The sequence below is a fragment of the Phyllostomus discolor genome, chromosome 1, assembly GCF_004126475.2.
Source record: "Phyllostomus discolor isolate MPI-MPIP mPhyDis1 chromosome 1, mPhyDis1.pri.v3, whole genome shotgun sequence".
Taxonomy (NCBI): domain Eukaryota; kingdom Metazoa; phylum Chordata; class Mammalia; order Chiroptera; family Phyllostomidae; genus Phyllostomus; species Phyllostomus discolor.
The window spans coordinates 107,356,530-107,371,915 of record NC_040903.2 but is presented as its reverse complement, the minus strand read 5'-3'; the positions used below and the strand labels follow the sequence as shown (position 1 = coordinate 107,371,915).

At 34.2% G+C, this 15,386-nt stretch overlaps 1 protein-coding gene across 25 annotated transcripts in view; it reads right to left on the bottom strand.

Moving 5' to 3' along the window:
- PARD3 (par-3 family cell polarity regulator) overlaps positions 1–15,386 on the bottom strand; it is a 689,179-nt gene that overhangs the window by 317,854 nt on the left and 355,939 nt on the right. For 13 of the 25 annotated variants that reach the window (XM_036017299.1, XM_036017347.1, XM_036017963.1 and 10 more), the window contains exons 6-8: positions 13,669–13,757; positions 11,675–11,686; positions 11,394–11,477 (exon numbers count right to left, since the gene is read on the bottom strand). In XM_036017299.1, the coding sequence (XP_035873192.1) occupies positions 11,394–11,477; positions 11,675–11,686; positions 13,669–13,757 (185 nt within the window). The remainder of the gene's footprint in view (positions 1–11,393; positions 11,478–11,674; positions 11,687–13,668; positions 13,758–15,386) is intronic. The other 12 variants (XM_036017375.1, XM_028506901.2, XM_028506904.2 and 9 more) reach the window with 2 other exon arrangements.

The following is a 15,386-nucleotide window of genomic DNA, read 5'->3' as shown; positions in this document are numbered from 1 at the left end:
TGGCCTGCCCAAAGTTTGTATTCCCTTTAATAATCCTAACATTTAGAGAAAAAAATGTCCATATTGATACTATAATTTAGAAACCTGCATAAATTAAAGTTGAAGACACAATCATTTACAGTAGCCTATATATATTTTCCTTTGCAGTACCCTATATATGCTTTCCAGTAGACATATACCCAAAGAGTTTCTTCTTTTACAGTAATGTTATCTGTTCTGTGGCCATGTATCTGACTCTTCTCTTATTGTTATTGATAGACACACCTTATCTCTACTATTGCACTGTAAGCTCCTGGAAGATAGAGAAGATGGGATTCAACAATATACACTCAAGCACTTAGCTAGTAGGAGGTTCTTGATAAATGACAATGGGATGAATGGATAACTGAGTGTAGCTAAGGCAAATTACTCTCATTTCTAATTAGCTTTCTGCAAAATAGAATACAAGTGAAATGCAATTGGGACTCAGATCCTTTTTTTCATGGAGCTGCCGTTTATACCAAACACACAATTGAATGGACATAAACTGAACTGCAACAATGGTCCTTTTTCACTTACACTGCCATTTAATATTGTTTCTTTCATGAATGTTTACAGACCAGTCATTTAATTTCATTATAATGTTCATTATTAAATATAATAAAGAGACATTTTGTTTTACTAGGGCTAAGGCTACCAACTTGCAAGAATAATAAGAGAAGATAATATTTAAATTGCCTTTCGTAATTTTCCCATTTCAGGATTACCATCTACTAGTATAAGAATCTAAAAATTTTTGTGACTGATGAAAACAATAGTATGTAAGTGATTTTTAGTTACTTACTGCCATATGTTAGAACTAAATAAATATAAGAATTCTTTGGGCTCAAGGTAAGAATAACATATACTGACACAGCTGCATGAGCAGCTTAACTGTCTGAGTCTGGATTTGGAAGAAAGAAATTTCTTAATAGGTCACACCAATAATGCCAGTACTGTTAAATGTCACCATGCCCACAATCTCCCTCCCTATGCTTCTTTATTGTTTCTATGCACAACTGAACAGTGACCTATCAGGGGAATCAAATTAAGATATATCTATGATTCTGTTGAATGAAACAAAATAATTTGAGAAAACAAATTAAGTCACAGTTACTGATAATAGTGGAATAAGCAGAAGCCACTTTACTATAAAAGAAAAAGATGACTGAGCCACTCACAGGCACCTGGGACATAACCACACATGTGCTGCCACACCAGTGCTATCAGAGGCTTCGACAGACCAGGACCACCCTTGTAAAAGTGCCTGCACGCAGTCCCTGCAGGACAAATGCATGCTGCCAGGAGTCACTCAGTTACTTTTTATAATTGGTGGAATCATAGTTACAACTCTTCTGCAACCTAAAGTGAGCAATAATTATGTTTTTATGTATCCTGAAATATTTTGTGTATTCTAAAGAATCCACATAATGTCTTTAGAAAAAAAATAGACTATCTTTAATAGAAATTACTTAGCAGTTAACTAACACTGCTCATTTAAATTTATAAATTTATCCCTGATAGCAGTATTTATGACAGTTAATATAACTTAGAAATCTGAAATTTAACCCTACAAGAGGCACCAATATTTTTCAGAGAATTACTTTACTTTTTAAATTTACTTTTCCTTCCTAGAAATCACTCTAGAGCGATGATCCAAAGTTTAAAAACAACAACAAAAAAAATGACATGCTACATTTACTGAATGAATGGTTATCTTTCTGAATAAGCCCTCATAAATGGCCAAATGCATCAATCATCCTAACATAGTAAAAAATGCTACAAATCACAAATAAATAAACTACCACACTTATATAAAATATAACACAGGCTTATTAAATGTGGCTTTTAGAATCCAACGTTGTTAAAATAGTCACAAAAATCTCAGAATCCTATTTCTCAGCACTAGGTGGGGGATGGGGGTGGAGAGGGGAAGAAGAGGAAGAATTTCACCCTGAGTGACAGGGCAAGTGATCAGGGAATCAATGAACAGATTGAATTAAGAGGTTAGTAGCCTGCTGATTTCTAAGTACATGACCACACTATTAGAATCATTCTCTCAAAAAGAATGGATTAATTTAAAAGAAAAGTAGAATAATCTGCAAAATTATCTCATTTGCTTCACTAGGTGAAAATGATTACAAAAGGAATAGGAATGGACTATCAAAAAAACTTCACAAGAAAATTGAACTGATAACAGCTGGACTGGGAATGAAAAGTACCCTCTGAAGGGAAATCAACAGGAAGTAATAACAGATTCTTTCATCTTCCTGGAAGATGTGTGTGCAAGCAGACACATTCCCATACCTCCCACATTAATTTTAAAGGCATCTCAAATAGTATACATAATTAAGAACAATGAAGGTTAGTATTTTACAAATTCAATCCGCAACCAGAACTTGTTCTGAAGTCATAAAGAGCTGACTACCTATGGTGCTGTGGTCCCTTGTCACACTTTTAGGAGAGAATAATTGAAGCTACTGAACTTCAGAACATTTCAGCAAGTCAATGTGCTAGAATACACAATAGTTTTTCACCTTGGCAAGTACCAGAATTCCTTATTAGAAGCAACCATTTTCCATCAGAAGAAACCACTCTGTAACAATAATAGATAGATGATAGATAGATAGGTAGATAGATAGACAGACAGATAGATAGACAGACAGATAGATGACAGATACACAGATAGATAGCAGGGCAGAGGAAAAAGAGGAGCTGGGTGAGCTCTGCTGGGGGAAACAGCCCAGGATCAGAACCCACCACCCCGGTGGGCTGTACTGTTGTGCACAAGGGAGAAGACTTGGTGCACTGACTACTGCAGCCCAGGAGACTTGAGAAGATGTGTCCCAGGGATTCTGGGGTATGTGGAACACAATCTCCCTGACCCCACCCCCATGAGTCTAATGTAAACCTGACATGGCAGGTATGCTTTTTGAGCAAACAAATATTTTTTCTTGTAAATCTCAAACATCTCGAACATACTGCTATTCTACTGTTTCCTATACCTTTTTCAAAATTGGAAATGGAGGTAGGAATACTGTACCCACCATGTACAAATCTCACTTCTGAGTAACTTTCTTAAAAAATGCAAATACACATACTTATTTTAAGCCTTTCCTCATGCCTTCTGAATCATGTTTCTTACAAAAAAGAAACTGCCAAATAGGAATATAAGGATAGACTCACAGAAACCAAGCCACTGAAATACTACATATTTGCACGTGATTTTGGATGCATAATTAGAAATTTTACCTCTTAGATTATATTAAGGAGTGTACTACTATGTTTTTACAAGGTTCATTAGCCTAACTATACACTTAATTAAAACAAACTTAGTCACACATGTTAACATTTTCAATTCTAAATATAAAGTATAACCAATGATAAAACTGAAAATAAATAACAAATGTTTTAATGACATCTAAATTGGCTAAGCAAGTCTGAGTTTTGCTTTGATGACAGAGATTTCCACAACTGCCATCCAGCTGTATGAAAATGATTACAATTCATCTTGATAAAAACTGACACAGTATAAAAACCTCAACTGATGTGAAGTCAGAGGAGAGCTAGATGGAGTGGACCCCGTCAACCAGACCTTCTCACCTCACTGAATACGAAACATGAGGGGTTCGCAATGACCTATGGCTTATCCCTGAGAACCACAGCCACAGACTCAGGCAACACAACCAGAAAAAAATTTAAAGGAATTCCAGGTTAAAATAAAATCTTGATTTTTTAAATGCTTTAATGGCTAAGATGAAACAAACCAAAAAAAAGTAAACAAAAATAATGACTTTCTTTAGATTAGGGCAGAAATGACAGGCATCATACTACTAGATTGAAAGAAGCAAAATAAACTCTTCTCTTCAGAACATGTTCATTTATTATGGTCCTTTATTGGGACAAGCAAGTCTGCAGCTGAGATGTACAGGTGAAAGCTTTCAGACAAAAGAGAACTGATTGAGTAAAGATAAATTGTTTTTTACTAAAGTGGTAAATAAGTTAAAATTGAGTGCTCAAAGTTCAAGAGCATATGTCTTCCTTTTAAAGGTAATATTAAATTTTAAAATTCTACAGTGAAATGAAACATACAAACCTCAAATAAAGCTTTTCTTAACACCTGAGCTAGTACCATAAAACCCAAATTGGCTGTATTATTTATTAACATATGCATCCAACTAACTAAGCAAGTGTGTACTAGAATCCTCAAATTTATGATGTAACAGTAAAACCTCATATCAAAGTCATGAATAGAAGAGAAAATTGATAATTTTCTGCTATTAAATACACTAATCAGAACCTACATAGGCAACCAGACCGCAAAGCAGTAAGAAGGAGATTTTAAGGTACATTCAGGAAGATAAAGGGAAGATGAAAACCATCCTTTTTCTTTTTAAATTAAATTTACTGGGGTGATAATGGTGAATAAGATTATATATGTTTCAAGTGTACAATTCTATGATATATTTGATAGACGTGTCAAATATATGGTGACAGAAGAAGATTGATGTTTGGTTGTGAATTAGAAAAATACCACTCTTATTAGCTGCCACTGCCAAGTACTACGCTAAATGTGTTGTATATATATTTTATAATTACATGTATGTTCTTGTTTAAACCACACAAAGTGAGGAGTCTCTTATCCCTCATATGTGAAGACTGAGGATGAGTGAGGCTAATGTGCCCAGGCCACACTTACTAAAAAGACAGAGCCCAGCTCCATCCAAAGGTATCTCTGGCCTCAAAATGTGGGCTGTTCTTAGCAATCCCTCTGCCAGTAACATGAAAACTTAGCATGTGATTAAGTCACTGACTGACACACAGAAGTAATGTATTTCCTAACTAGAAATCCTGAAAAAAAAAAGAAAAAAGAAACATTTGATGTGCTATAGAGAGCAAAAACTAATAAAGTATAGGTTAGATGAGCTAAGAGTTATAACTAACAATAACTATGAGCATTTGAAATCTTAGGAGGGGATGCCAAGTTCATATTTTGACTCAATACTTAAGTAAATGAATATGGACTTCTTAAAGACCTTCCAAAAATATTTACTACCTGCTTTTGTAGACAGGCTAGTTAAAAACTTTACAAAAACTTTAGTTTTTATTTGAGAGGAAAATGATTCAACATATGCATTTGACACAGGAAGCAAACATGGATATTTCAATCATTTTCTATATTAATCTGATAACACGAATACCTATTTTCCAATAAGGTCGCTTTTATTTCAACTCAAATCTTGAATATTATAAAATATTCTTTCAGGTATGTGATTTTTTTCATCTAGGATGATGGAATTTATAGTCAGTAATGGAAAAAACCAGTCAAGGGAGAAAAGTCATGAAAAATCAATGTAATACAGAAATTTAAAAAGTTTGGTGTTGACCTTTAACCTATCAAATTGAAGATAAATGGTTGAAATCATTCAGAATAAAAATTAATCAGACAAATCAAATGATGTACAGCCGTAAAAGATAAGTTAAGAAGTAATTAATAAGATGTTTGCCAGCATGAGCAGGCAGGCAGCTAGAAACTCGTAGAGCCATATGCACGCACACACCCCCCTTACTGAGGGCTAGTTCCTATTTAAAGACTAGATTTTTCCTTAAATCTCATGATTTGCAATCAGATATTAGGAAAAAGAGTTCTGTGAGTATATATTACTAACCAGAAAATGTTAAATAAAGTTGTTTTTCCTACTTCCTTTCCTCCTGGAAATTCTTCAGCATTAGGGGGGGGTGTTGGTGGGAAATAAAATGTGGCTACAATAAAGAAACTTTCTTATCAACCAGCAAGTGGATATAAAGTTTTGGACTCTTTCCTGACACCCAATAATATGAATACAAAAAAAGGGATGAAATTTTAGATATGAATAATACTAGAATGTAAACTCCATGATGGCAGACATTTTTATTTGTTTGGTTCTCTAAAGTGGAGCTGGCAAATTACAGCCCATCAGCCAAAATTAGGCCTACCACTATTCTTATAAATTAAGCTTCATGGAAACAGAGCCATGCTCATTTGGTCACATGTTGTGTGTGGTTGGGTTCATGCTACAAGGTTGGGATTTAGCACTTGCAGTAGAAACAAGGCAGCCCACACTGCCAGAAACACTGGCCACCTTACCCTTAGAGAGAGTTTGCTCACCCCTGACAGAGTGTGACTAGATCAAGAATGGTGCTGGTAGATTCTAGATCTTTTAAAAACTCGCTTAACAAAATAAAACATATAATTACTATCTGCATAGAAAAAGTACAGGGAGACAGGTTTAACTTTAAAGAAGAATATATAAATGGGAAATGTCCATTATAGGTAAGACCAAGAGAAGCTGACTATACTTCAAGAATAATGTGCTTCAGCCATACTTGTTATCACAGAGGTAAAGATTTAGATGATCTACTATAAACTCCACTGTGGGTTCTAAGTAGAGAAATAAATGGCTACTGAAAAATAATACAATCACATTTCTTGAAAAACGTCAATAATTTCTCCATTATTTACTGATTTCAGTCTCACAGCCGTTCACAAAGTGCTTTCTAACAACCTCTCCAGTTCCACTGCTGCACTAAGGTTTTGCATAGCACCCGGTATTCAATAGTCCTGCTTCCTCTGAATCCTTCTGGCACAGGCACAGAGAGTTCTTTTGACATACAGCATAGATCTTTATATATATATTTCTCATTCTGACTCTAAGTCCCTTTAAACTAAATATAAAATCTTATAATTTCATAAGCCCAGCCCCTATTTTTAGGATACTACTTTATATATAATAATAATAATAATTTTTCCTATGTGATTCAAAAGCCTCAGAAAAACCCTTAACTATCAAGGCAGGCTATGCCCTTATTATTTATTTCTAATATAGCAAGGCAGTGTTTGCTCATTCTTTTATGGAGCAATACCTATGGGTCAAGTCACAGAAGTATTGGGTTGACCAAAAAGTCTGTTTAATTTTCCATAAAATAAGAGACATATTTTTCACTTTCACTAATAACTTTATGGATTTGGGCATTCTGAGTATGAAGGCTATCCCCCACATGGTATAACACTTATTGTTCTCAATTAATGTCTCCATTTGATCATCCAGCAAGAAAGCTCCAGCACAAAATTTCACAAGCCACTTTTGACACATTCTATTGGTCACAGAACTTTCTCCATACACTGCATAAAGCCCTTTTTTTTTTCATTTCAATTGTATTTTTACCTTTCTTGAAATAATAAAGCATAATATGCTGAAAATGTTGCTTATTTTCCCCCATCTTCAATATTAAAATGGCTACAAAAAATTCACCAATTTAGATGTTTTTTTAAATGTGTGCCAATATGATAGCTGTCATAATACAATGTAACAAAATTGTTTCAAATGACATTGAAGACAACTAAGCACTACTAGAGCCATATTACAGAAAAAAAAACAAACTAACTTTTTGGCAACCCATTATAAAAAAATGTAAAATCCATGGAGTTTCTGCTCTAGGAAATGAAAATTACTTACTTTCTGAAAGTAGTAACACTTGTGATTTAAGTAAGAAAGTTATGTTGGACATTTAAATCAAAATGAAATGAAATTATATGTATGAAGTGAAACTCGATTTCAAGGTAATAAAACTGAATAAAGAGTTCTGTATAGGGACAAATAAACTTTATTTTTGAGTAACATACAAGATGCTGGCTAAAGAGAAATCTCATCAAAGGGAAGACATGCATTCTTTCTATTTATCTATTTGTCCCCATTTCTGCAGATATGAAGCAGAGGTTGGGGGTGAGTAACCACATGCCAATCGTCACTGATGCCCCACTCAAGGAACACCACCCAACCTACTCTAGAAAACAGCCTTTTTAAGTAGGCCCAGCAAATATTTTACAAAAAAAAAAACCTTCATTATACCTCAGCTCGTAATTAGACCTAAGTGGCTTTAAAATTTTCTCTACCACTGACTTCACATTTTTCCTATTTTCCTGAGTTATATTTGATATTCAAGATGTTCTGCATTGTGTTGCTTTATTTATGATACATAATTCCCATCTGCATTTTCCTAAGACTTGATGACTTTGAAATCTAAACCAGAAAGCAACACTGACATATGTGTTACTCTTACAAAACTGTAGGCAGACGTCAGATACACTGCAGGGTCAGTTACAATCAATGCAGTAAAGTGAATACCCTAACAGAAAGCGAGCCATACAAATTTATGTTTCCCATATGAAAGTTATGTTTTCACTGAACTGTATGCAGTCTAGTTAGTGTGCAATAGTATTAATTCTTAAAAGGTACATAAATTAAAAATACTTTACCATTATAAATGCTAATATTCATCTGAGCCTTCAGCAAGTCATAACCTTTTTGTGGGTAGAGAGTCTTACCTTCAATTTGTAAGAAAGACGGCATCCGCAAAGCTCAATAAAACAAAGTGCAATGAATAGAGGTATACAGTAAGTCCTCACTTAACATCATTAGTAAGTTCCTGGAACTATGTTGAAAACAACGTATAACACAACCAATTTCACCATAGGCTAACTGATATAAATATGTGTTAAGTTCCCACCACATCTCATCATTATAACTAAACAATGTTAAATGAAACAATGTTATCCAAGGACCTGATATATGCCTGTAATTACTTTGAGATGGCCCAAGTAGGATTGGAATTTTGTAAAAGGAAAGTTATTATTGGAAATTTCAATTACATCTCATAAATATGCATTTTTGTATTCCCACTAAGATATATGTGAAATTTCTTCACAAGTTCCACTAAATTTTACTTTCTGCTTGCCTAACTTGTGCTTGCAGCCACCATGGAGTGGATGTAGTTCCCTTTCTAAGCTATCATCACATTTAAGCTACTCTTCCCCCACCAGCCAGCTTCAGTTACTTAATTCTGACAACACTTCATCAGCTCACAGAGTAGCTATTATATGACTATATCAACATTTATCACATAATTACAGAGTGATTTCTTGGCTATCACTCCACCTTGACCGCAAGTTCCTGGACAAAGACTAAGTCCTGTTCATCTTTGTTACCAAGCACCTAACAAAGGCACTACCACAGGCTAAAGGCTGGGGAAGGGATCTAACTGAATGAGAAGCACCGACTTGTAGCCATTTCCCAAGACAAGGGAGAAGGAGGCTTCTGGCACCTGAAGATTACCATCTCTGGTTCTGTAGTGTCTATGGTTCTGAGCAACCTGCCTGGGCTTCTCTCCCACTGTCAACCTACCTCTGAAGAACCATCACCTACCACGACCATGTGGAAGGTTAAAAATGTAACATGAGCGTTGGGAAAAAATTAGCTCTGTTTCCCAATATGAAAACGGGTGATGCCTACAAAGGGTTAATAAAGAATCTGACTTTATTAATCTCTTTGTCCTTACAGAGGAAAGCTGCTCGAGGTTTTCTTCATTGAGTGTCAGATCAACAAGAATTAAAAGTGACTTAGCTGAAAAATAATTTCTAGTTCCGCAAAGGAATACTTGCCTACTTACATGTGTTCTGTATATCAAAGTAAACACCATGGTAACCAAGTAACTGTGGTAGATTTTGTGAAATGCTTTCATTGAGTCAATTTAGAGTAGGTTTATTGTTCTATCTTATTCCCCTTTGGCTTTAGGCTTTTCATCAATTTATTTTATCCCAATAATGTTCACACTGACGTAGGAAATGTGTAATAAAGACAGAAAAGAATGTTTGTAATTGAAATACTAGTTCAAAGTGGGTACATAAACAATTAAGTCTCATTTGTGATGAGTTATATATTGTAGTCCACAGGCAGTTAAAGACATTAGTCTTTATCTATGCATTAACCTTTATCTATTAATCCATGCATTAATCTTTATCTATTAATCCATGTATTTTATCTCATTTTTCTACTTATCATATAAGTAAAAAAAATTAACTTTAGAGAACATTTAAAATTATATTTTTAAAAATTTTGAATTTTTAAATTTAATCTGTATTGTATTTTTATTATATTTTTAAAGGAAATAAAGTCAAGAGGGATTCTGAAAACAACTAAGCTTGTTTAACTGAAAGTTCTTTGAAGAAATTTCAATGCTTCACCAGAGTTTAAAATTTTAAAAAGAGAAGGGAAAAAGTGAAAGCAGCTACAACTCTAAATACAACACCACTTCCAAATTCAAGGTGAATTTCACATGTTACAAACACCAACATCCAAACCTTGCAGTCCAGCAGAGTTCTAGGTACATCAAAGTTTCAGCATCCAGAACCCCAAAAAGTAGATGCTTTACCAAAGAGATGGAGTCTGCACTTGGCCACAGGTAGGAAGACACACCAGGAAGGGAGTACACTGATTCAAATACTCATCTAAAAATCTAAATAGATAATTTAATCACACACTTGTCACTGATATTGCATCTGCCTTTCACAACACATGGTGCTTGTAACTGCAGGACCAGAGTACAAACCATTCTAAGTTCTCAGTCGCTGTTCTAAGGCAACTTTTCAGCATCCCCTCTCCCAGTGTAAATAAAGTTAAAATAAAAATGTTAACAAAGTGATAACAGTAAAATAAAAGCATTCCAAATATGAAGCCATACAGTTCATAAACATGTTTCACCACATAGTCATTAGACGGGTAAACAAAAGATGACGTGATAAAACTACAAGCCAACTGCGCGCAGCTGACACGCTGGGGAGGCTGCCATGCACCTCACCGTCCACAGCATAAGTCACAGCCCACTTGCTGCGAAGTGGATTTATAATGCATCTTTCAGTGTATTAAATATTAAAACAAAACCTGATTCTTTCACAAAAGAAAAGCAGCAAAATGACAGAAACTTACAGGCCATTTTAAGTTTTAAGGATGTATGGTCTATAAAGTAATTAAGTCATATTAACAAATGATACAAAACGCTGACATTTGAATGCAGAGACTGAAGAGAAGGAGCTACAGGCCACAGGGTAGGAAATAGATCTATAGCTTGTTCAACTTTTTAAAATGTCAAATGTAATCATAAACATCTTATAAAATTAAAGAGCTGAACAAAAATAAATCTAAATGAATTATTACGTATGACACCCAGATAATTTTTTTCCAGAAAATTGCTTTAATCTCTCTCCCTTAACTTTGCAAATTCAACTGGAGTTCTAGCTCAAACATCTATCATCAAAGTAAAATGTCTGCAAGGATGTAATGAACAATAAAATTATTAGTATAATTTGAATGCTCGATTTCTTCATCAGTGTAAGTGCTTTCTGTGATTATGATGTATACGTATGAATGAAGTGGCATTTCCCCCAAATGAAAATGTTTCCATTATGCATATGCTAAATCAACACCACTCTGTATCTGAGCTTAAATGAAGATAAAACACTCCACATTATGATTCAATTAAAAACCTCCGCAATACGTTACCTGCCGCCTCGAGCACTGAAAGGCACTACATGGATTCCCAGAGGCCCTCCGTCGTTGGGGATGTGAACGACCTTTACCATGTCACTGTGAGACAATGATGAATGAGGGAGCATGAACATGGACTGTAAACAAACCAAACTCAAACAGAACAAAATAAAAATACAACAACAGACACACAAACAAAAGAAAACAAAACAAAATCCCCACCAAGCACACATGCGTGTACATATACGTTCTGAAATATAAGCGTGGTGATGAAGGCAACAGTAAACACTACATACCTGAACACTAGTCTGATGGCATGGGGGGAGAGCAATCATCAGAAATAACTACATTAAAAATGACACAGAACCATTTCTCTCAGACCACACTCTTCTGTGTGATACAAGCACACATTTTGCAAGTCAAATCTCTAGGCTTCCACTGAAATTTTTCCATCTCAATATCTACCTCAAGGACAATGAGGATTAACTGAATAAAAGTGTTGCAGCTACAGAGCATGTTATAATTTACAAAGAGCTACTAAATATGTCACATCATTGACCCTTCCAATAATCGAATAAGGTCCAAGTTTTGCCCCTATAGACAGGTGACAGTGCAGACATGACTCAGCATCCTGACTTCCCACCATCCACACAATGTAAAGTCACCATTTCTTAAACCACTGCATGCACAGGCTATGAAATTCCTTTCTCAAAGCCAATAGATTTCCACTAAAAACCAAATCTTTTTCATAAAAGTGTTTGCAAATGAATTTTAAAGTTAAAGCTATTTATATAGAGTAACATGAAGTTACTTCTATAACTAAAGTACTTTACTATTAATGTAATAAGCCCAAGGTTAATAAAAATTGGTGTAAATTAGAGAATGTAAGTATTCTAAACCATTAAATGCAATTTCACTTTCTCTGTAGATGTGTGTGTGTGTGTGTCTGTGTGTGTGTGTGTTTTGCATAGAAATGTAAATGGTATCTACCTAACAATCAATATTTGGAAATAGTATTTTAATTAGATATTTAGTTTAAGCAACCCAGGCAACCATAAATGATTAGCAATGGATTTGACAAAGGTCACAATATAGTTTTTATATAATGAAAAATGACAATTCTTCAACTTGCTAAATAAAATTCAGAAGTTATCCTATATACTATGAATGTCCCAGTTACAGAAGGACTAAAGAAAATTAAAGATAGGAATACCATACAATTCAAAACAAATTGAAAATATGAGCACAGATGTAATCACATAAACTATTTAGGACAAAATTAAAATTTTGCCATACTAAAGTAATGGTATTTAAGTGGATTTTTTAATATTTTTGTAGAATTTTATAACATCCTAATTTAGATGCTTTTAATACCATTTACATATTTTTAATGACTAGGCTGTCAACTGAATAGTATGGTTACTTTAATAATTATATTTATGATACATTCTTTCTTTTCTTCCTTTTGAACTATGACATGGCAAGTATTTCTTAAATGAAAACACGTAGAGAGCACTGGTTACTCTGTATCCAAACATAATCTGATTCCAGTGCCTGGTCTCACTGAGAAAGTTCTTAGAGCCTTCCCTTGGAAGACCAAAAGAAGACAGCCTTAACAGTTCAAATGTTAATACCTAGATCCCTTAACTTCTACCCAAAGTCAAAGATAAAATTTAGAATACTGCCCTCCCTAAAAACCCCCTCCCATTTAAAAATGCCAATATTTAAGATAACTGTACAGTTTGGATAATAAAGTCTTACTTTATGCTTTTATACTTAAATTCATGTTCAAGGTCCCTAACCTATAACCTATAATTTTTCAAATATCTTGAGATTCTATTTTTTCAAATCAAAATATATATACTAAAATGGCTAATGTTTATATACTACCAACTAATTTTTCAGGTAAAATAAGCATACATACAATTTTTTTTAATTTAGCAAATTTAGAGAGCAAACAAATGACCAAAATACTGACATACAATCTGAAAACAGTTACAGTGTTTTAAACATGACAAATATTTTCAATCAAATGCTATTTTTATTATAACGTAATAGTATTTGGCAAGGTGTGAAACAGAACAGGTATATGTGGATTTCCATGCTGTTCTTTTTACATTAGATAATTAACACAATACATGAAAGATGCTCTCTGAAAAACAAGCCAATGCAAGCCATGTTTTTAACTCAGCACAAACATTCCACGCATGCCGTATGTTTTGGAACACTTGCTGCTGTCAGTAATGCTGTATGTATGCGACACATTTAGTTAAAGCCATCAGTAACTTACTCCAGAGAGAAGGTGGGTGTGTTCTCCAAACCACTGTCGGCATGTCCAACAGGTTCAACACGACTGCTGTCTTCTGCCCCATCCTCATCCTAGACAGTACAACAGAAAGAGAAGTGCACTCTGTGTTAGATTTCTTTCTATAATGTGGAAGAAAACTGGGTAAAAGTGGAGTCTAACAGGCACTATGATCATGTTATTATTAGGTCTTTCCCTAGGGAAGATGACCTTTAATCATAAGATGGGTATCTGTATATGAAAAGTTGTGATTTAAAAGCAACAGTCGAGTTAGCACCCAAGAGTAGAACAAAATACCACAGTAATAAGAAAATATTAAAACTCCTACTTAATGTTACCTTTCTTATCATTTTACATCACTTTTTGGTGTATATTTTAGGAAGTAATTGTATGTTACTACAATGTTATATTAATATATATAACACTAAGGATGCATGCTTAAAATTTTTACTAATGTAAACAGTTGAGACCATTATAATCCTTAATGACTATCAAAATCTGCAAAATCATGTTTGTCAGTTCCTCAGTCCCACTAACACAGCCTGACAAAATGAGTATGCAGTAAGTAAAATCTTTGACTCAAATCCTTCATCCTATGAAATTTCACATAAAGTCACTGTGAGCCAATTGACTTGAGTTATTAGCAAAGGCATTAAGATCTCAGTTATAAAGAACCACTTCAGTTTACTTCTGTTAGTGAAGGACCAAGTAAGGAGAAGGCACACACAGAGACATGGTCAACACCCACCTTTGAATCCTTCCTTCAACAAAGGCAGTATTTTGTAAAAATTATTTTATAACATGTGGTACAAACTTGGATCGGGAGAGTAGCTGGTACTCCAAAAGATGCCATGTGAAATAAATGTAATGATTCATAAAAACAAATGAAATGTCACCCAAAAATATACCTTACTTTATATTGGGCTGGCCAAAAAGTTCATTTGGTTTTTTCCAGTAAGATGGCTCTAGTAGCACTTAGTTGTCTTCATTCAAAACAATTCTGTTATACTGTATTGTAACAGTTGTGATATCACCATCCAGTAAAAAAAGAAGATCAAAATTGGTGAATTTTTATTTAGTCATTTTAATATTGAAGATGGAAGAAAATTAGCAACATTTTACTATATTATGCTTTATTATTTCAAGAAAAGTAAAAACGCAACTGAAATGCAAAAGAGGATTTGTGCAGTGTATGGAGAAGGTGCTGGGACCGATTGAACATGTCAAAAGTGGTTTGCAAAGTTCTGTGCTAGAGATTTCTCCCTGAACAATGCTCCACAGTCAGGTAGACCAGCTGAAAGTGAAAGCTATCAAATTGAGGTATTAACTGAGAACAATCAATGTTATACCACCTAGGAAATAGCCAATATACTCAAAATATCCAAATCAATAAAGTCATTGGTAAAAATGAAAAATGTCTTTTATTTCACGGAAAAAACTAAATGGACTTTTTAGCCAAACCTATACTTACTAGAAACTTGCATAAAACCCGATTATTTATTGTGCTTCTCTGTACACAGAGCAATTTCACTGTAAAAATGCCTTTGGAATAAGAAAACACATTTAAAAATATTAACCACCAAATGCTGCATACAATCAAGTCAATGGCAGGAGGAAGAAAACACTATTGGTTACTGCTTGAGGAAATTGACAAAGAGCAAAATAGATGTCAAGGGCTGCAAAGGGTCTAAGATTTTAACACC